General features: G+C 44.3%; 2 protein-coding genes across 10 annotated transcripts in view; both read left to right on the plus strand.

The window, feature by feature from the left end:
- Positions 1-203: 203 nt before the first annotated feature.
- Positions 204-14463, plus strand: LOC111151103 (transmembrane protein 183A). Of its 7 annotated transcripts, none has more exons than XM_022508880.1 (9): positions 204-386; positions 583-672; positions 1312-1356; positions 1554-1721; positions 6437-6596; positions 7576-7756; positions 10204-10284; positions 11811-11966; positions 13765-14463. In XM_022508880.1, exons 1-9 carry the CDS (start codon positions 278-280, stop codon positions 13948-13950), a joined length of 1176 nt encoding a protein of 391 aa, XP_022364588.1. In that variant the 5' UTR covers positions 204-277; the 3' UTR covers positions 13951-14463. The 7 variants fall into 7 exon arrangements, with proteins under 7 accessions (XP_022364588.1, XP_022364589.1, XP_022364590.1 ...); XM_022508881.1 differs by having other exon boundaries at positions 6440-6596; XM_022508882.1 differs by lacking the exon at positions 1312-1356.
- A 4100-nt stretch (positions 14464-18563) lies between these two features.
- LOC111151168 (PTPRF interacting protein alpha 4) overlaps positions 18564-22535 on the plus strand; it is a 47265-nt gene continuing 43293 nt past the window's right edge. The window contains exon 1 of one of the 3 annotated variants that reach the window (XM_022508964.1): positions 18564-18888. The gene's annotated coding sequence lies outside the window, so the exon portion shown is untranslated. The remainder of the gene's footprint in view (positions 18889-22535) is intronic. The other 2 variants (XM_022508965.1, XM_022508966.1) reach the window with 2 other exon arrangements.

The raw sequence follows: 22535 nt of genomic DNA on the forward strand, positions 1-22535 counted from the left end.
AAGACGTGCGGCGAAATCCCACACTGCCCAGAAGAACCGCAATCCACACACAGGTCGATTCCCTACCGAACCCCGGGGCAGGTAATCCGTAAGCGCGGGATGATGACGTACTCCGCAGGCCAGGTGGTGATTGGTTTCCGAATGGGGCGCGGACTGCCAACGCTACACGGGGCCCGGGCCTAAGTCCTCGCGAGAGCCGCGGACTCCGGTGCGGGATGGCCGCTGAGCCGGGCGGAGCTGGCGCGCGGCTCCCGGAGCCGGCTCTCCGGCCCAAAACATGGCCCGGGGGCCCGGCCTGCTAGGCCGGCCTCGCCCCGACACGGTCGCCATGCCCAAGAGAGGGAAGCGACTCAAGTTCCGGGCCCACGACGCCTGCTCTGGACGAGGTGGGTGAGGGGGCGGGGGCGTTGAAAGGCTGGGTGCTGGCGGCCGGGAGGGGGCTGGACAGCGCCGAGGCAAGCGCTCGCTTGCCTGTAACGGGAGGGCTCTGGGGCCGGGGACCTGCAGGAGAAGGAGGTCTTGGCGGAGAGGACGCTGACGGAGCGAAGGCCTCCTCCTTTGAGGGTTGTTGCTGTATTTCAGTGACCGTGGCGGATTATGCCAACTCGGATCCGGCGGTCGTGAGGTCTGGACGGGTCAAGAAAGCCGTCGCCAATGCTGTGCAGCAGGAAGGTAGGCTGCCGACGAGTCTTTCGGACTCGGGCCGGGAAGGCAGAACTAGGTGTTTTATTTCCTGGAACTCCGCCTCAGTGTTTTTCTTGCAAAATCCTCTGGGCATCCTCCCGTGAACGTGTTTGCGGTCTTCAGTGGCCCGTCATGTATTCGGAGGAGGGGAACGGGAGGATTAGCCAAGAGCAGTAGCAGGTTCTATAGCAGAAATACTTTATTTCTGTCTTTGCATCCAAAAAAAAAAAAAAAAAAGAAAAGAAAAGAAAGAAAGAAAGAAAGAAAAACCTTTGCATTCTCTTCTGTAGTTTCAACTGCTTTCTTTTGGGTTATTCATCTTTTTCCTGTGATTCATTCACATATATTCTCCACGTCTTCTGCAGTTTGCTTTCTTTGTGAAATAACCCTGAAGTATGCCTTTCCTTTTCTCAACGTTTCTCTTAAGTTTCAAGCCTTTTACTCACAGATCCCTGAGACTTGTGCTTTTATAACATCTAGTTTCCAGCTTAGGAACAGGGTCAGATTGGCTTCATTTTCTCTCAAACATTGCTCCTCAGAACTTACACAAATGAGAATAGCGTTCACTTTTTGTTTTTATCCTGCAGGGCTTATAGTGGGAGAATAATGCACTCCCTTTTTCTTCAGGTCTGAAGTTGACACTTTTAAGGAGTCAATCTCTGCAACTTTGGGGTCAGTTTGTTTATTGCTTTCCAGTTTTTAGTATTTAAATGCTAAAATTTCTTTCTTTTTAGTTCTCAACCTTTCTACAGCAGACTCACTCACACTATTGCTTCCCCCCACTCTTTTTCCTTGTCCTCATCCTGTCTTAAGTCATTGTATTTCTGGATGGGACTCTGCCATCTCATTCTCCCCTTATTTTCTTCTAGTAAAATCTCTTTGTGGCTTGGAAGCCTCCCAGGTTCCTGCAGTGGAAGCTCTTTCTGGGGTTGGTGAGCCCTGTGACATCATTGACAGCAGTGATGAGATGGATGCCCAGGAGGAGAGCATCCGTGAGAGAACCGTCTCCAGAAAAAAGAAAAGCAAGAGGCACAAAGGTATAGGGCTTGTTTGCTTTTGAATGAGTCCTGTCTGTGGTGATAGCTTAAAGCTGTTCACTTCAGTAGCATTAAGAGGTCATACCAGTGGAGAACCAGGGTTTGGATCTTAGTAGTGGGACAGGTTTAATATACCAGGGCTTTCTATTTTGTCTACATTTAAGAAGAAAGGAAGTTGGTCAGAGTCAGATTTCTGGAGCTCTAAACTCGAATATAATAGCCATTCTTTGAGAACATGTCATTATTAGGTGAAAACCCATATGGTAACATGAAAACAAAAAATCTTTACATTTCTGGATTTCTGAACAGGTAAGGAATAAAAAAATGTGAAAAAAAATGTTTTCCCAAGTATGTGGATTGCATATAACTGATTTCATTTCAGCTGGAGTTAGATGTTACTATGGACTTTTAAGTGCTCTGCAATTATTAGTGTCTGCTTTATGTCTAATAGATTCTGTGGGAAATAGAAAAATATGTGATTTTATACCTAAAGGCAATAAAACTCACACAAAGGAAACAAAGAAAAATAAACTAATAGTATATAATATGCCAAACCTTCATGCAGTGGTTTGCTCTAGACTTAATGAATCAGACTTTCTTGGGTTAGTACCCAGAATAGCTATTCTTAAAGCTAATCTGATTCCAGTGATCAGCTAGAGTTAGGGGAAGCTGATATAATAAGTGATACATGTATTTTTGGTCTCAGATCTACCAGAATTTTAACCTGTACTTGAGAGTCAGATAACAGACATTTGTATTTACTGAAATATATTGAAATAATTGATAATTAATGGACTGTCATCACTTTGCAATTATGCCAGCTATTTTCAGTGAAACCATTGTTTTCCAGAAGGCCAAAATTAATACTGACATTCCTCACACTTCTTTGTTTTTTAATTTCCTGCTTGAAATCCCTACTCATCATCACCATGCTATTAGAGACTTATCTCGCTCTGTTTTGTTTTTGGGCACACTCCATAGAACAGTTTCCAGACTTTTAAAACATCTTTAATGACATAAAATTCATTTTTTTAAAGTGTACAATTCAGTGGTTTTAGTGTGTTCACATGGTTGTGCAGCTGTCAACGTGATTTGAGTTTAGAACATTCCTGTTACTCTAGACAAGTATATAATTATATAATTAGCATTATTCCTTATTCTCTCTCAACCCTCCCACTCCCCCTCACTCACCCCCCTGACCACTAATTTACTTTCTGTCTCTATAGATTTGCCTCTTCTGGATATTTCATATAAATAGAATCACATAATATGTGGCCTTTTTTGTCTAGCTTTTTTCACTTAGCGTGTTTTCAGGTTCATTCATTTTGTAGGATATCTCAGTCCTTCAGTGTTTTTTTCAGTTGGCTATTTTGAATAATGCTGCTTTGAACACTCTTGGACAAGTTTTTGCATGGATATATATTTTCATTTCTTTTGGGTTGGGGTAAAATTGCTGAATCACATGATAACTCTAGTTTAACTTCTTGAATAATTGTCAGTGTGTATGTGTTTTTAAAGATTTTATTTATTTATTTGAGAGAGCATGAGAGAGCATGAGCCAGTGGGCGGGGCAGAGGGAGAGGGAGCAGCAGACTCCCTGCTGAGCAGGGAGCCCAACATGGGGCTCAATCCCAGGACCCTGCAGTCATGATCTGAGCTAAAGGCAGACATTTAACTAACTGACTAAGTCATCCAGGCACCCTGCTGGTTTGTTTTTTGAGGTTTCCATTTTACATTCTACCAGCAATGTGCTCAGAGTTAAAGTTTCTTTACATTCTTGCCAACACTTGTTATTGTCTGACTTTTTTTTTTTTTTTTTAAGATTTTATTTATTTATTTGACAGAGATCACAAGCAGGCAGAGAGGCAGGCAGAGAGAGAGGAGGAAGCAGGCTCCCTGCTGAGCAGAGAGCCCGATGTGGGGCTCGAACCCAGGACCCGGGATCATGACCTGAGCTGAAGGCAGCGGCTTAAACCACTGAGCCACCCAGGCGCCCCTATTGTCTGACTTTCTAAGTCATAGCCATTTTAGTGGATATTTTGTGGTATCTCATGGTTTTGAGTTGCATTTCTTTGATGGCTAATGATGAGCATCTTTTCATGTGTGCTTGTTGCTCATTTGTATGTCTTCTTAAGAGAAGAAGAAATGTCTATTCAAATCCTTTGCCCATTTTTTTTTAAAGATTTTATTTATTTGAGGGATGACTGGGTGGCTCAGATGGTTAGGTGTTTGCCTTCAGCTCAGGTTACGATCCTGGGTCCTGGGATTGAGTCCCATGTCGGGCTCCCCACTCAGCGGAGAGTCTGCTTCTTCCTCTGTCTCTGCCTCTCCCCCTTCTTGTGCTCTCTCTCTCTCAAATGAATAAATAAAATCTTTAAAAGAAAAATATTTTACTTATTTGAGAGAGAGATTGGTTATAAGAGAGTACACGCTGGGGGAGGGGAGGGGAAGGAGAAGCCGACTCCTTGCCGATCAGGAAGCCTGACATGGGACTCGATCCCAGGACTCCGAGATCATGACCTCAGCGGAAGGCAGGTGCTTAACCTACTGAGCCACCTAGGTGCCCTCCTTTGCCCATTTAAAACTCGGGTTATCTTTCAATTACTGAATCGTGGGAATTCTTTGTATATTCATGATACTAGTTGCTTATCAGATATATGATTTTTGGCTTACAGATTTTTAACTATAATTCATTTTTTAGTTGTTTGCTCTGCTTTATTCCCATTAGGTTCCTTTATTCTAGTCAGACTGGTTGTTTTTTCCCCTATCTTTTAGCTTCTTTTTAATGAAACAAATACAGTAGAAGAGAGAATTGTACAAGGAATCCCATCTAGCTCTTACCCAGAATTAACACTTACTAACTCATGGCCATTTTTGTTTCAGCCACTATTCCCCAACTCCAACACACCCACTGTATATCATTCTGAGATAGTTTCCAGGTATCCTATTATTATCTCTAAATGTTTTGGTAGTTCCCTGCAAAAGACAGGTACTCTTTAGCAACAACAAAAAAAGTCAATCATGTCTAAAAAAGTTTACGGTAATTTCTTGATAACATCAAAATCCTGTTAAACTTGTCTCTTTATTGCTATCACATGTATTTTGTTTTTCTAAGTATCTGGGCTTCCTGTTAGCTGTTTATTTCAATTGGAATACTCTTGCTCTTAACCTGTACCTATCAAAAAGTTCTTTCTGTCCTTCATGGTTTATCTCTGTGGAGTTTTACTGATTCCATTTCCTATATTTTGAAATTTCTTTCCTTTCTTTTCCTTTTTTTTTAAAAGTATTTTATTTATTTATGTGTCAGAGAGAGAGAGAGAGTGCGTGCACAAGCATGGAGAGCAGTAGGCTCCCGGCTAAGCAGGGAGCCCAGTGTGGGACTCCATCCCAGGACCCTGGGATCATGACCTGAGCCAAAGGCAGACGCTTAACTGACTTAGCCGCCCAGGCATCTCCATTTTGAAATTTCTTAATAATGTTGCTTAAAACACTGACAATTATTCCTCATCAGTAATTATTGAATTATGTCACTAAAGATGGAACATTTTTTAATAGCACTCCGCTATGTTAAAGTCCCGATGGATCTCAGTGGGAGAAATACTGATAGTCATTTACCTTCTCTTTCAGAGAGAGACTTAATGTGGGAGAAGATGGGGCTCAAACATGGTCACTGGAGATTACAGGGAAGATTAGGAACCAGAAAAGAGGATGTCGTTTTAGACTTATGAAAGAACCCAGTGCAATAACCTGACTGCGTCATACTGCTGCTGTTAGCTCGAAAAGTAGAGGCAGCTTTGGGGAGGTAGTGTAGCGTCTTTTTGCCCAGGAAACAGAAAGAAGAAAGCTGGTTTTTGGGTAGTTCTGTGAACTAGGTCTGAATTACAGGTTAGAAGTAGGATTTGCCCAGATGCAAGTGTATTTATGGAGTGTGAGATTTTAACTTGAACCTGAGACACCCAGTGGACCTCAGGGTCAAGAGAATGAACCCTAACAAAGTCTGAAAGAGGAGGAGGTGGGGATACATTGTCATAGGGTATCTATGAGTACTGAACACCTGTGGCTGGAGTCATAGCTCAAACTGGCAATGAAATGAGGAACTAGAAGGAAAGAAACGTCTACAGGCATTTATTGAGTAATGAAAATATACTGTAACATACCGGGTGTTTTACTGAGCTTATACTTTGACATTTCCTCATACCATCTTAAAATCAGTTGTTGTGTTAAATGACTGAACTGAAGAAAGTGTTTGGTGGAAGGGGACCAGGAGGGAAATCGGGGCAGAGTTAATGGTGCAAAGCTGGAATTTAAAGTAGAAACCCTGGGTCTTTTTATCTTAACTAGTGGTGAGGTTATATCTTCTTACTAGTGAAAAGGGCACAGGAATATTTTCCTTATTTCCGTTGAAGGATTGTTAGAATGGAATGATAGTAATGTGTGCAAAATTTTGAAAAACTTTGAAAACTTCAAAATAGTGTGTGAATAATTGTTGAAGAAAGGCCTAAAGAATGAGACCCAGTCACTTGGGCAATAGGAAACAAAAGTTTCCAGCAGCTAGAAGAAGCAGGAAATCATGAGACTGAGAGGCTTTGTTGGACTTATTTAAAACTGTTTTCTTAACTGTGCAAGCCCTGGGAGAATTGAGATGATTGGGGTCCTTAGTATGTATGTAATTGAAGGTCAAATGTTATAATTCTTTTTTTTTTTTTCTGTTTCAGAAGACCTGGACGGGGCTGGAGGAGAAGAGTATCCTATGGATATTTGGCTGTTGCTGGCCTCCTATATCCGTCCTGAGGACATTGTGAATTTTTCCCTGATTTGTAAGAATGCCTGGACTGTCACTTGCACTGCTGCCTTTTGGACCAGGTTGTACCGAAGGTGCGACCACAGAGACTCACTCTGTTATCTGTGTAGCTGATTTCATTGCTGTTTGTGATTTGGAGCTGCTCCCTGGATGGTGACCTCTTTTCATTTTCTTTACTCCATGCCTGGGCATGAGCCTAGTTTTGGACTCCTTGAGCCCTTATCTAATTTAAGTTTGATATTATTAATTCGTCCAGGTAATTGTCTTCCCTATGGCTGTCCCCTTCCCCCATCCAGTATCCACTTTGAGCAAAAAGTCTTGCTTCAAGTCTTAAAAAGCTGTGTTTGACTTGTCTTCAGAAGTTTATCTTAGCTAGAATTTCCAAAAGCTGCAGATGCCTATCTACTTACCTTTCTAACTGGATTAGTTGTTTCTTATTGGGTAGTTATCTTGAAGTATCATAGAGTTTTTGTACTCATGCTGCTGAATGTAATAGTTGTAGTGGTGAGGAGGGAGTGAATAATAGGACTACTCAGACAGCTAGCTTTTGATATTGGGTGCAGAAGTGTAATGAAGATTATAAACTGTCAGTCAGGATGTTGTAGGAAGGGATGTTGAAGTGGAATGGTGTAGAGAACTTGCCGAGACCTGTGGTGGGAGAACCTGGTCGTTCTTCAGTATACATTCATTTTGAGCAACTGAAGTATATTGTACTGGTGTCAGGTCTGAGACTTGTCATTTTTTAGAGTAAAATAGGATTTAAATTTTAACATGGATGGAGGGAAGGATTAAAAGGTGTATGTGAATTGGGTTTTGCATAGCAAAGAAGCAAAAGTAGCTGAGAAACGAAGGAGGTGGTGATATGTGTGTGTGTGTGTGTGTGTGTGTGTGTGTGTGTGTGTGTGTGTGAATGAGAGAACACTGGGGCCAAGCTAAGTATTGGCAATTAGAATAGTGTAATTAAGTTCATACAGAGACCAGGAGTCCTGGGAGACTGAGCTAGAGCAGGGGAGACAGGTCACATATTGGTAGGAGTAATGTGTCATGTTTCAGGCACTACACGCTGGATGCCTCTCTGCCTTTGCGCCTGCGACCAGAGTCAATGGAGAAGCTGCGCTGTCTCCGGGCATGTGTGATCCGATCTCTATACCATATGTACGAGCCGTTTGCTGCTCGAATCTCCAAGAATCCAGCCATTCCAGAAAGTACTCCCAGCACATTAAAGAATTCCAAAGTAAGTGCAAATTATTGTTGGGGCCTAACTAATGATGTGGTGGGCCTGTTAATACAGCTTATCTCTGGCTTCCTTGATGGGGACGGCTAGGGCTGTTGGTCCCAGGCTGCAAGGGGGCTAATGTAAACTTCAGGGTTTCACTTCTCTAAGACATTCCTACTCTGCTGGGCTGGCTTCTCTTCTCTTTACCTTAAAGCTTTCTTGTGCTTTTAGCATATTCTTTATTCTCTTTAATTTATTCTCATGCATTGTACATTGGACCACTTTAGATGATTTTGATGGTCTGGGTTAGGAAGAGCACAACTCACATTGGGGTAGATGTTAACTGTTAATTTTTCAGGGTGCTATAAATCATGGTGCAGAGATACAATATGAACACCTTAGTAATTTTCTTTTTCTAACATGACTTGGTATCTGGGATTCTTCTTTCTTGTTGACCTCTTTAAAAGACTGTGGTATGGACTTCAGCATACACTAAGTGTCCACTATTGCTAAGCTCTGGGCTAGGTCATTTCGGATATTGTAAGGTATTCCCACTCACAGACTTTAACTCTCTTAAAATTCTTCCTGTGTCTTGGGCTGTATCTTATATCTTGGGATTTCCCCAGTAGTTTGTATTCATACATTGTATTCAAGTGTTTGGCGTTCTTTTGATTGTAAATAGGTCTGTTAACCTTTGGCCCTTTCTCCTTTTCTCCATAACAAAATATCCAATGAACCCACCTTTGCCAAGCTAGACCGTACAACAGATACGATTACTTAGGCAAGTTGATGTCTCAGCCTGTTTCTCCTTCAACTAATACCATTGTCTGAATTTTCTCTCTTTTGAGTTAGTGAGTAATTTTTATTACTCTGTTCCTACCCCAAATCTGGTGTTTTATAGCACTTTCTTTGCTCTTCTATTTTGTTTCTATTTTGTTTTTGTGTTCTGGATGTTCTGTAATGATTCTTCTCCCCTAGTTTGGCTCCAGTGTGATAATATTCTACCCGATACATATTGATTGGAAGGGTCCTATTGGTCTCAAGATTATCAGGGTTCCTTCAGAGGTTGCAAACTGAGAGGGTCAGGGCCATGGGCTGAGCTCAGTTTAATATCACACTAGCTGGTGGCTTTAGGGCAGGAGTAGAATGCGGGGCGAGTAGAATTTCACCCAGCAGCTGCTTCTGCTAGTAATACGAGTGGACAGTGTATCATCTCACATTTGCAGTTTCCCTCCCTCAGAAACATTTGATAGTATCAGACCAACTATGATGAAGTGGGGATCATCCCAAAGCTAACCATGCCAGGTATGACTCAGTTGCTGGGAGTAGAGCAGCATTGGGCAAACTCCTCATGCTGGACACATCCTAGCGGCTCCAGTGCACAATGCAAGTGCTACTGCCTAAATCGGAAGTACCTGTGTCTTCATATTCGTGTCACTGTTTATGAATTTTTTTTAAAGTAGATTATAAAAAGCCAAGGTGGTGATAACTAAGGTCGTAATGCAGACAGTAAGCCCAGGCCACCTGGTCGCTGCTTTTGTGCCTTGTTAGAGATCTCTGAAGAGGATATGGGACCTGCAGTGACAGGTGTCCCATGCATGGCCTTGCCACTTGTATAACCACGATCGCATGGCATTCAGGGAGTTGGCAGCATGCCTAAAGGAAGTTGTCCCAGGTTCCTGGACTCCAGCTTTTCGTATTTGATTCTCCCTCTCTCTCTCTTCAATAGCATAGCTTGTATGGGACACTGGAGCCGCTGTGATGGCAGCAGAAGTATTTGCCCCTTAAAGCCAAGCCCATTATTTTTGATGGAACAGCAGGACGTACAGGGCATGTCTGAAGGGCAGGACAGCTGGCACGGCGGACGACCCACCCCTTATCCCCTGGGAGGTACTTAACTTCTTGTGTTAACCCTAGCTGTAGCCTGACTTTCATAGCGGGGCTTACTCTAGACCGAATCCAGTCCAGCTCTGTCATTTTCACACCGGCTCTCTGCTCCCAGAAGGTCCTGAGTGGCTTGCTCCTGTTCCAGGAACGGCCATCTCTGCCTGCCTTATGGCTTTGTTATCATCTTGCCTGGTGGCAGCTGGCTGCCCTTATATTTTCATATAGAGGAGTGGCTTGCTGACTCAGAGAATGTCCCAGTCTCTAGAGACCATGATTCTGTCTTTTTAACGATGAGAACAGTGGGGGTTGCCCTCAATAGCATCGGAGGTTGACTTATGTCGGTCCCTCTTCTCTTTACGGAATAGCCCTGGGACTGTCTCTTTTCATTTTGCACCAGTGTCAAATTGGGGGGGTTCTCTATCTGTGCCAAAGTGAAATCTCAGCATTGGGGCTGTGGCTGGCCTTGGAGCTGTCAGACAGGTTTTTACTGATTATTTTTTATTACCTTATTTTGAGTTTTTCCTTTTCTGTCTTTTATTTATTTATCTTTGGCTTATTTTATTTTTATTTTCTTACAGTGCTTACTTTTCTGGTGCAGAAAGATTGTTGGGAACAGACAGGAACCAATGTGGGAGTTCAACTTTAAGTTCAAAAAACAGGTATGTAGTCATGTTCTCTTTGTTTTTCAGGTAATATGTTATTCTAATAAATTTCATTAGGCATAACATTTCCTCATTAAAATCCAATAGGACACATCGACATTTACAAAAGTGCTGGGAAAAGAAAGGGTAAAAGGAATTGTTCTGTATGAAAGAGACACAGCAGTGTAAAAGCTGAATGAGTGGGGACTGGATCAGGGAACAAAGGGCTATAAAAGACACCTGGGACAATTCAAGAGATTTGAGTATGCTGTAAATGTTAGATGACATAAAATTATTGTTAATTCCTTAGGTGCGATAACGATACTGTGGTTATATATGTGTCTTTATTCTTTATTCATGCTGAATAGGGGTGGAGCGTCAGTGCTCCTTTCAGATGACTTTGCCCTCTTCCACCATTTTCTACATAAAATGAAAGGTGGGAGGAGAGGAAGCAAATTTGGCAAAATATCTAATGGTAGGGGCTATACAGGAATTTATTTACTATTTTATTAACTTTCTGTATAGTTGAAGACTTTCTAAAGGTGGGAAAAAGGGGAAAACTTGTTACAGCAGTGTAGTGAGGTTATTTGCTTATAACTTTTTTGTTTTTCAAAACAAATGTATTTGCAAACAACAAAAATTGATGTGACTTTATACCTGAAGCCGTTTGGGGAAGTTTTGAGGAAAGGGACCACTGTTAGGAGGCTCTTTATAAGAAGACTAGATAGTATTCTACTCTGTTTCTGCCTTTTGCTTGGATGGTACCTGAGATCTTGGCCACAGAGGATCTCCTTTGCTTGTCTTTATTCTTACCCTCACTAGCTCATTTTGTCCTTCTGTCTCCCCTCCTTAGTATCTCACCGAGGAGACCCATTACAGATAGGATTACTTATCCCTCACTTGATGGTTGGCAAGTTAAGTTTGTAATTAAAGTAAATCATATTTTTCCATTGTTTTTTTCATAAACATGGTTTTAGGGAAGAATTTTGGTTTCTAGTCTCTTGCTTTTAATAAGATTCTTCAAATTTGCTGTCCATGAGATGTTGATGGAAAGTCCACCATAGGATCTTTCTGGGAAGGGGCTGCAGGGCAATCTCAGCAGGGTTCAAGCTGAGAGCGGAATTAACTAATTACAGGAAGGTGAATGCTCGGGTTTCCTTTAGTTCTGAGACTTGTGGTTCTTTTATTTCTGGTGCCTAGAACTAGATGGCCACTTCTGCTTCTGCCCTTTTGTGCAGCAGACGTTCTTTGGAGCCTGAAGATTCACGAGGGATCACAGGTTCAAATATTGGGGAGCCTCTGATAGAACTATAAGCTCCCATTTCTTGCCAGATGGCAGAAACTACCATCTAAACGAAGCATATACTCACTACCACATTGCCTATCCAAATATGTATCCTCTTCTTTCCAAGGGCAGGTTTTCCTTGAATTGTATAGAAACCAATATGTGTATAAAGAGAACCGTAGGATTTTCACTGATGATGGAGTCTTAGAGTTATCAGTATTTCCTCTAAGCCGTTTGAGTAATTCTCGGTTCTGTTCAGTCCCCTAGATTAAAGAGCAAGTGTGTGGGAGGGTTGCAGCCTCCCATTCAGTATGAAGATGTTCATACCAACCCAGACCAGGACTGCTGCCTACTACAGGTCACCACGCTCAATTTCATCTTTATTCCAATTGTCATGGGAATGATATTTACCCTGGTAAGTGCAGACAGATTGTCATCCTTAGCTCTTTTGTAGACTCTCACTATAGCTAGGTTTTGAAAGAAATTTGTAAATTTAACCACTGAGGAGAAAATCTTTGAAGAATAGTTTTTAAAGTCTGAGAGCAGACTTGTACATTAGGAATGGAGTTATTATTTTTTTTTAAATTGATGTTTCATTCTTTTTTTTTTTTTTAAGATTTTATTTATTTATTTGACAGAGATCACAAGTAGGCAGAGAGGCAGGCAGAAGAAAGAGGGGGAAGCAGGCACCCCGCTGAGCAGAGAGCTCGATGTGGGGCTCGACCCCAGGACCCTGAGATCATAACCTGAGCCAAAGGCAGAGGCTTAACCCTCTGAGCCATCCAGGCGCCCCCGGAATGGAGTTAATTATATCTGAGAATATTTTATCTGTTTCCTTCTTACAGTAAAGAGAATGTTTTTGCATCTTCTGTGTAGTGGTCATTAATATTTGAGAAACATTATCCTTTCAGGGATAATAGTGAGGCTTATATATGAGACTGTATGTCAGGACCTTGAGGCTTGCTTATGGTGTCATAAGTGGAATACTAAAATGTAGGGTGATCAGCTCTGTCCCTTATGTGATGATGACTATTCACATCTTAGCTAAGAACTAGATTAGTAAATAACAAATATGTCTCTGGTATATTTTCCAGGTTTTTAAAAATTTTAACCGGGTTGAGAACTTGAGAGTGTATTCAGTTTGTTTTCCCTGTCCTTTAGGCTTATTTGAGATAGAGTGAGTGATGGAGAGAATAAGAGCTGGGGTGGGGAGTGCAGAGAGAGAAGGAGAAGCAGACTCCCCACTGAGCAGGGAGCCCCACACAGGGTTTGATCCTGGGACTCCAGGATCATGACCTGAGCTGAAGGCAGATCCTTAACTGACTGAGCCACCCAGGCACCCAGCTTTATTCTTTTTTTAATGGTGAAATAATCAATCCATGCTTCATGGAAAGAATTTAAATAATGTATAAATACATGGAAAAAGTAAAGGTGACCTAGGCTTTTACTGGCCTATAACTATTTATCTTTCGGGAACTGTTCTTTCATGTATCTGTTATTATGTACTTGTATACACCCATTCTGTTAAATAATTTTGTTTAATTGAGATTATATCTTTTATGCTGTTTTGGTTGTTAGGCACCTCACCCCTCCCTCTAGGTTGAGTCACATTAGTAATCTAGTTATATACTCCTATTCCGTGGACTTCATATTCACATAATTCTGTTCAGACCAGCGTATACATAAACAGATTTAGAGAATTTGTGGTGTATTTTACCAAAAATGTGATCAGATGTATGTTTCATGCATCTTGGTTGACTTGCTCAACAATATCTCATCAGAACCCCTTCAAGTCATTTTGTATAGTTCCAACCCACTTTTAAAAAATTGGTTTCAGGGTGCCTGGGTGGCTCAGTGGGTTAAGCCGCTGCCTTCGGCTCAGGTCATGATCTCAGGGTCCTGGGATCGAGTCCCGCATCGGTCTCTCTGCTCAGCCAAGAGCCTGCTTCCTCTCTCTCTCTCTCTCTGTCTGCCTCTCCGCCTACTTGTGATCTCTGTCAAATAAAAAAAAAAAAAAAATTGGTTTCAGTGCTAGTCTATGTGCATGTATCCTAATTTATTCAGCCATTTGAGAGGCTTTCTTTAGCATAGTTTAAATGTGAAGAATTTCATTTCGTGGCCTAGTGTAAATTTTATCTAGACTGTCTTATTTCAGAGTGAGCCATGGGAAAACAAGGTTGTTTAATTTGGGTACTGAATTTGCTTTCTCCTAGTTTACTATCAATGTGAGCACGGACATGCGGCATCATCGTGTGAGACTGGTGTTCCAAGATTCTCCTGTCCATGGTGGTCAGAAACTGCGCAGCGAACAGGGTGTGCAAGTCATCCTGGACCCAGTGCACAGCGTTCGACTCTTTGACTGGTGGCATCCTCAGTATCCGTTCTCCCTGAGAGCATAGTTACTGCTTCCTGTCCCTGAGGGCAGCCCTGAGCTAGGCCAGTCCATTAGTAATCAGATCCCAGTTTGGAAGGGGTGTCTGGATTGTATATCTGGTTAATAATGCACATGCTCTTCCGGTTCCTGTTAGGGGAAGGAGAAGGATTGAATTAAGAGGAAAAACAACTATGATTTATAAACATATTTTAATGTAAAAATTTGCATTTGAAAGGAGAAACTGGGCCCTATTTTCTGTGTTAAATCCCATTTGGTGCTATTGAGTTTGTTGTTCTTTATTCTTTTATCCCAGCAAAAATGGATGATCTTGCTATAGGGAAAAATTAAACTCATCCATCTCCAAACATGGAAGTTTCAGCATTCCCTTGTGATCAGAGAGGAGCCTTTGAGGCCTGAAATTGTTGCTACTGCTGTTTCCCATTAAGCTGCCCCTCAAATTCAAGTGAATATTTTCTCTTCTCCCTTTACCCTTCTCCAGAAATAAAGCAGGTGACAGGGTTTTCAGAATCTTATAAGATTGACTTGTGTATCTTTCTTTAAAAATAATTTCGGATATTTATTGCATAAATATTCTTTTGCCAATTTTGGATTTTAGGTTTTTTTTTTTTTTTTTTGCATGAGGTTTGATAGTGATGGTGATGATGACTTTGTGCCCTTCGTACTATACCAGGAACTTTGTGAAATATCTCTAATTCTCATGATCTTGCAAGGTAGGGATGCTCTTCCCATTCTGTAATTGAGAAAACTACATCAGTGACTTACCCAATGCCATATGGCCAGGTCTTTTTGCTATACCACAGTTAAAAAGTTCAGTTTCATTCCCTGTGGTAGATTGTGGCAAAAGGGATTAGGCAGAGGGTACATAGACAAGAAAGTAAAAGGGTGAATAAAAATTTGATTGTGGTATACCTTATCCCTCATCAGTGTAAAAGGTATATAACATTGATGAGTCTTTGAAATGATACGTTTTTTTTTTTTTAATTTAAAAAAAAATTTTTTTTTTTTTAAGATTTTATTTATTTATTTGACAGACAGAGATCACAGGTAGGCAGAGAGGCAGGCAGAGAGAGGAAGGGAAGCAGGCTCCCTGCTGAGCAGAGAGCCCGATGCGGGGCTCGATCCCAGGACCCTGGGATCATGACCTGAGCCGAAGGCAGAGGCTTTAACCCACTGAGCCACCCAGGCGCCCCTGAAATGATACGTTTCTAAGTAAATTGTAAAACTAACCAAGAAAGGCAGGAAGGATAAGAAGCACAATGATATTTTCATTGAATTGTTAGAAAGGCATTTACGATGCTGAAGGTCATTTAAAAAAAATGCATCCCATGTTAAAACTAGCCTCCTGAACTATAAGCACTTAGTGACCTTCTTATGCTTTGCCAGGGCCTGTGCTGCCCATCATCCTTGTGCCTACAGGCCTTTCATCCCTGCAGAAATGCTAATGTCCTGTTAGAGGGCTTGCTGTAGCTGGTGTACTCTGAGAAGAGGATAGGGGGTAGGATTTTGGTTTTATTTTATTTTTGCTAAGAAGATAACCTTGCTACTTGTCCTCCCTCCTTAGCCCTCCAAGTTAGCCAGTGAGCTGGGTATTAGCTGGATGTTGCCATGAGATGGCCATTAACATAATATTCTTTGAACATGAAAATCTTGTGGGGCAGTTTTTATCACAAACCAAACTGTTAAATTAGTGTTTTTTTTTCCTTAATCATCCTCCCTAACCCCTGTTATTTAAAGAATATTCTTAGGAAGCATCTGCTTAATACAGCTGCTAGCAGTTAAACGTTTACCCTGCACTGAGGGTGGTACTAAAAGCTGTTTACATGGAAAGTGAGCCTGGGTCAGTGAAAATCAGAATTTGCTCAAGTAAATGATAAAAAACAATAAAAGAACCCAAGGACAATAAGCACCTTGGACAATAAGTACCTTTCACAACCAAAAGTTGCTTCTTTGAGGCAGAAGAAGAGAAGCACAGAGTTCTGGTTCCCTGGACTGAAGATGCCTAGAAGTAGAAGGGAATTATTCTGGTGGATCCATGTCCTTCCCCATTCGAGAGTTACCTTTAAAAGGGGAGTGAAATTAATAATTTAATAATTTTTAATTTAATAATTGTGTTCCGACTCATCCTTTAAGTTTTTATATTAAACTTTATGATGATAGGTAAAATATTAGGTGTCACCTCAGCTGTTCTCTTAGCATGATATTGACAGACATTTGGTACAGTGTATTATGGCTTCTGCCTGCCTTCTGCATTGACGGAGTTGCCTTTTATAGGATGATTCATTTTAGTGAAAGGATGTGTGAAGTGTCTCAGATTTCCTTTTGAAGAACCCCAAACCACCTGGAGAAGAATTGGAACTTCTGGACTACTTTTGTAAAAACTGCTTTGTAATTTTCACTTTTAAAAATACATGTCTTGATTTTGCTCTCAGGGTCAAACAAAATAACACAAATTTAGCTTCATTTCTCACCCTTATAATAAATCAGAATTACTCCAAATTTCCTGCCTTCTAACTGAAGATACAAGGAAACTAAGCCAGTTGGTGAATTTATTGGGAGGAAGAAAATAAATGAAAGGTTGTATGTGCCACCGATCTCAACTATGTGCAGTGTTTGTTGTAGAAACTGTTGCATGTGTATTTATAAATATGTACACATTGCACGTATGTAAAAATTCTTTGCGCTTGTAGCAGTGCTTAGTGGGTATTGTAAAGGATTGAGTAGGCACTGTGATGACACTTCACAAACCAGATGGGAAAGATGCAATTAATAGCCACACAGGACAGGGTAAGGAGCAATTCAGGAAAATGGAGAGATTTAACTAAAATTTGTCAGAAATTTGGCATTGAGACTGTCTTCATACTATGTATATATAACATTTCATATTCTAGTAACAGTGTTAGCACAGCCAGGGGCCTAAATTTCACTCAAGTGCACACTATGGCAATGTATCTGGATTTCAAGATTCTCCACTTAAACAGATGCTACCAAGAGAAGAGTAATAAATGGGCGCAAGAGAGCAGGTGTGAAGGGTGACAGACTGTTGGCAAGGAGAACAAGGCCAGGACCGAGGTCAGTTTAGTGAGCAAGTGGTTAGATGAGGAACAAGGGTGGAGGTCAAATGGAGGGACAGGACATGTGCTGCACCTCACTGGCAAGGAGTGGGGGCGCCACTGAGCCCCGACACTTTAGTCGTCCTGGGTAAAATGGTTTTCCGCCACCCCAGCGCGACTCTCCAGGCCAAGTCAAGATGGCGCGCAGTAGCAAAGTGGCTCTCGTCACGTGTAGGGGAGGGGGCGTGGCCTCGAGGGAGCCGACCAGGCCCCGCCCTTGCGGGGTGGGGCCAGAGGCCCTCCGGGAGACAGGGGCGGGGCGCTTCGGCGTTGGCGGAGGCTGCAGCTAGCTACCTCCGCGCCGGCTCCGCTCCCTAGGACGCGTCGGGCTCCCGGGGTAGGGGGCGGCTCCCTTCCGCTTCGCAGCTGAGCAGCCTGTCTTTCGACTACTGCAGGCAGGTGAGCGTCCAGAACATGGGGTGGGGAAAGGATGCCGCTTTCCCCACCTCCGGCTCCCCTCCAGTTTGGGGAGGGGTCTCTGTCTAGCGCGCATTGGAAAACAGCATCGTTTTACTCCGGATGTGTCTTCTGTGGCTGACATAGATGCTGCTCCCTCCGCCGCTCCTTGCTGGCCTTTGCAGTGCCCTGTGCCCTTGGGGGTGAGAATGGGGGGCGATGCCCGGTTTGCGGGAGGGCGTGGAGTTCGCCCTCAGCTCCATCAGCCTCGGAGGAGCGGGGCTGAGTTGGCAAGTCTCCCGGTGGGAGCTGGATGGACTGCGCCCCCATTAACCATCCTGGAGAGTCAGAGAAAAAGCACCTCTTAGCTCCTGGGCCAGCTCCGCTCATTTGGACACAGGAGGTGCTGAGGTCTTCGCGCTTACCGGGGGTCTTAATCCTTCCCGCGTTGCTGCTAACGCCCCTTATTAATGTCGCTAGCTCTCTGTTCCTTGAACTGTCAGTCTCAGGTTCTGCCAGAAATGCCCCCGTCTCCGCAGTGCTAGGGCGATGGGATGGAAGGAGCGGCCAAACTGAGGTCTGGCGGGGGCGGGGGTGAGAGTGGGCGCAACCGGAAAAGAGGGCTGGAATAGATTCCTGAACTGGGAGGGTGGGAGTAGGGAGTTGACTTTGGACCACGCAGTAGGGGTGTTTTGGTGTTTTCCGGTATAGATCCTGCAGCGTTTGATGGTGGGTGGGAAGAGAGAGGTCGGTTTGGAGGACTTGGAAATGTGTGGGTGGTTTTCTTTGAGGAGGAGGAGGAGGGATCCAGGACAAGGTGCCATTAGGTGCTGATGTCACCTTTGAGGAGAGGTATGCTGGTAGTATCCATTAGAGGGATATGGGAGTTGGGGCTGCTGTTCTGCTGTTCTGTGGTGAGCAAGTGGTTAAGGAGGAGGCTCTGCTTAGCACGGAGATCCCCTCCTGGTGGGAGCTTACAGGGCCCCTCCCGTAGCTAGGTTTCAGGGACTTCCCTCCGTCTTTCCGGAGGTGTTGGAACTGATACCTAGTAGTTTGTTCAATACTCAACAAATATTTATTGGGCACCTACTCTATGCCAAGCACCATGCTATGTGCTGGGTCTTCTGAAGGCAATTTAGGTCCATGGAGCAGCCGAAAGATACACACAGTAGGCACTCTCTTAGCCCCTACTCCCCATTTTGTTACATGGGCTATTACATTATAAAAAAGCAGAGCCCTGTCCACATGCTTTCAAACAGCTGTCCGAACTGGATTCCAACCCATCCACCCCCTACCACTGTTAACTGGCCAGGTAGTCCCGAGAGAAGCTGCCTTAGCAAAAGGAACAGTTTGAATGATTTCGCTTGGCTATTTTCTAAGACTCTGACTCCTGAGAAGGCTGCCTGAAAGAAACAGCATCTCAAAATAATGAGATGGTGAGTAGCACAGTGGTTATTGGGGGCTAAGAATGCAGCGAACAGCTGGCACAGTGGGAGATGCCGGCTCTGGAAGATAGAAGAGAGTGGGGGAAGGGGGTGTGAAGTGAAACCTTGTCCGGAGGAGCTGGGTGTATGCTGGTGAGCAGGTCATGATGTCAGAACTGCGGCGTATATGAGGTCTGGTCTTTGGGTGGTAAGGAGGGATTGGAGGAGGGGCAGGGCAGGCAGCTGGGCTCCTGGGTCTCTTTTTTTTTTTTTTAAGATTTTATTTATTTATTTGACAGAGAGAGATCACAAGTAGATGGAGAGGCAGGCAGAGAGACAGAGAGAGAGGAGGAAGCAGGCTCCCTGCTGAGCAGAGAGCCCGATGCGGGACTTGATCCCAGGACCCTGAGATCAGGACCCGAGCCGAAGGCAGTGGCTTAACCCACTGAGCCACCCAGGTGCCCTCCTGGGTCTCTTTTCTGAGTTGATGGCTGGAATCTCAGAGTTGGCAGGTGTCATCAGGGACTTTAGTGGGTCCTTTCAGAGCCTCTGAGAATAATAGGGTGAGAGCTGGGGGGAGGAGGAGGAGCCAGGGTTCAAGCCCAGTGGGGCCAGGGAGCTGGGGTCAAGGGTCTTTAGGGTATGGAGGCCCTAGCTGAAGACTTTTTCTGCCAGGGATACTCTCCCATGGGGCTCTGCGCCCTTGGATGGGTCACTGTAGAGCAAGGTTTAGCTTCTGATGGGCACAGAGTTGCATGTGGCATGTGTGTCCTGGAGAGGAGCTCTTAAGGAGCAGGGGGGAACACAGAACGGACAGCTGCCTCAGCGTCTAGGTCCCAGGTATGGGACCTGGAGAAACCAAGGGGAGGTCAGAGGGAGGGGCGGTGTGTATCGCAGCCACATGAAGACACCATCTGTCCCCCCCTCTGGCCTGCTAGCTCACTGACCTATAATTAGCTCTGGAGGGCATCCTGTGTTGGCTCACAGGAGCGTAGCACTTCAGATGGCCAGGAGAGTAAAAAGTACTGGGATGGACCGTGGTGAGAGGGGCAGCTTCTAGGGGCCCCTCAGTCTCTGCTGTGCTGTGAGGACCCCACGGGAACTGAGAATGCCTCGAGGGCAGGACCCATGAGGGGTAAGGGCGGGGGTGGGGGGATAGTGGGAGAAGGAGCTCTGAGCTAGCAGGGTGTGAAACTCCCGGGCTGGGCAGAGCTGAGGACGGCCCTCTTCTCCTTGGCAATGGCTCTCTGATCACACAGGAAACAGCTCATTGCTTGGCTCTCAGAGAGCCTTGGTTGGGTGCTGCAGACCACGCCCCCTTCCGCCCCCGTCAAGTGTCTTCTATTCCCTTGGGTGAAATCAACTCTAACACAGAGCAGCTTGTTGCCTGTGGGGCTTCCAGGCCCTGGCTGGGGCTGCTTCATTCTGAGAGAGCTGGAGGAGAAACCGCCACCAGTAAATTCAGTTGGTCATACTCCAAGTGGTTCTCTGCGCTGACCCCCAGGCTGTGCCAGAGATTGGGCGTTTGGTCACGTGCTACTCCCTGTTGCTTTTGAACCATCGCGTGGGCATGGCAGTCTGCCTTTTCGCAGGGGATACATTCCAGGACCCTCAGGGGATGCCTGAAACCACAGGTAGTACTCGGATCCTGTATATACTCTATTTTTTCCCCAAGCTCCACACCTATGATAGTTTAATCTATATGTTAGTCCCAATGAGAGATTAACAACAATAACTGATATTAAATAGAACAATTATAACAATTTACTATAATAAAAATTATGGGACTGTGGTTTCTCTCTACATATCTTACTGACCTCCCCCTTTTTCTTGCGATGATACAAGATAATAAAATGGGGGCGCCTGGGTGGCTCTGTGGGTTAAAGCCTCTGCCTTCAGCTGTGGTCATGATCCCAGAGTCCTGGGATCCAGCCCCGAGCCCTGCATCCGGCTTGCTGCTTGGCGGGGAGCCTGCTTGCCCTTCCCCTCCGCCTGCCTCTCTGCCAACTTGTGATCTCTGTCTGTCAAATAAATAAATAAAATCTTTATTAAAAAAAAGGATAATAAAATGGCTCCCTGATGGGATGAAGTGAGGAGAATGATGTGGGCGCCGTGATGTAGGGTTAGGCTACTGTTGACCTCCTGATGTGTCAGGATCTTCTGCTTCCATCAGTGGTTGACCGCTGGGAACTGAGATCACAGAAAATGAGGCTATGGATGGTGGCGGGGGAACCACTCTAACTGTGTTCTCTCAAGCAGACCATAAACTTTTGGGGGGTTGACGGCATATCTTACCCACCTCTTGTGTCCATGACAACTCTTAGCACTGGATTCAAGGAAATCTACTCCATAGGTTAACTGTTGTATTGAATCGAAGAGGTCTGTCTTCTGATTCCCTGAATTCAACGAAACTAGAAACATTGAACCTGGAGCAGAGCAGCCTTTGGGGACCTAGTATGGTGTTGGTACATCTCAGTGGGAGAATTAGATTCTATAGCAGTAGGTAAAGTGAAAATCCCCAGGTTTCCCGTATAGCATGGTATATGGCTGTAGGTTTCTAATGTGGAACAATAACGTTATTGTACAGACGTAGCATACATTACATATTAATTATGTAATGTGTACAGTGATTTTAAAAAGAGTACTTCCATACAATGTAATTTTGTAGTTAAGTGTGGAATGAAATAGCTGGTTTGCATTTGAGTCTTTTATGGCTTATTTTGCTCACCCAAGATAGTTGGATTCTTGTAGATAAATTATGCTGCCCGTGTGACTTCATGGCTACTGTCTTCAGATAGATAACTGTCACTTCAAAGGGGAGATAGGTTTCCATTCAATGGAAGAGGAAGTTTCCTTAGGACAATGAGGGCTTCCTCATTTAGCAGGGAGCTCCTGTTCCTGAAAGATAATCAAAGAAAGACTGAGCTGTAAGGGAGGTGTGGAAGGAACTTCCACACTGTGTGGGAGGTTGGCCTAGGTGACCTTGGAGAAGATGCTTCCAAGTTGGAATATGCAGTTCTAGGTAAGGGATGGGTTGGGGTAGGCGATGGATGGTAGGGGTCCTTGGCAGCCACTCCAGAAGAGGAGTCCCCTTCTCCTTTCTGGCTTGGAGGATGCTGAGGGTGGAAGGCTTGGGGAGGGGGACCAGGCCAGGACCTTGGTCTGGGCTGTTTTATGAGGAGTGACACGCCGGGACATCCAGGGGTTGACCACTGCCATCTCATGCACAGGGAGTCCTGGGCTAGGATGGGTGGCAGTCAGAAGGGTGGGCTGGGTGCCTTTCCTTGGTCTCGGCTCCCACCAGGCCAACTGCGGAGTACCCAGAATGATTGGCTCTCGTTTGGGTCAGAGCCCCTGGAACAAGTGGGATTTTCATTCTTTCTTTATCCTCTCCATCCCTCCCTCTTCTCCCTCTCACACGCACTCACACAGGTTCAAGACTGCGCATGCGTGGACTCTCCTTCATGATCGCGCACGTGCGGAAGCTCTCATGGAACCCACGTGCTCTTCTGAGCACGCGCGATTTCACGACTCCCAGGTGTATGTGCTTACATAGCCACACGCATTCACTCTCATGACTGTACGTGCACGACACGTTGGCATGACCATAGTCCTATGTCGTGAGCCCTTGACAAATGACCACACACAGTCTGTCTCCC

This window comes from Enhydra lutris, unplaced genomic scaffold (genome assembly GCF_002288905.1).
Source record: "Enhydra lutris kenyoni isolate GAN:26980312 unplaced genomic scaffold, ASM228890v2 scaffoldscaffold25, whole genome shotgun sequence".
Classification (NCBI taxonomy): domain Eukaryota; kingdom Metazoa; phylum Chordata; class Mammalia; order Carnivora; family Mustelidae; genus Enhydra; species Enhydra lutris.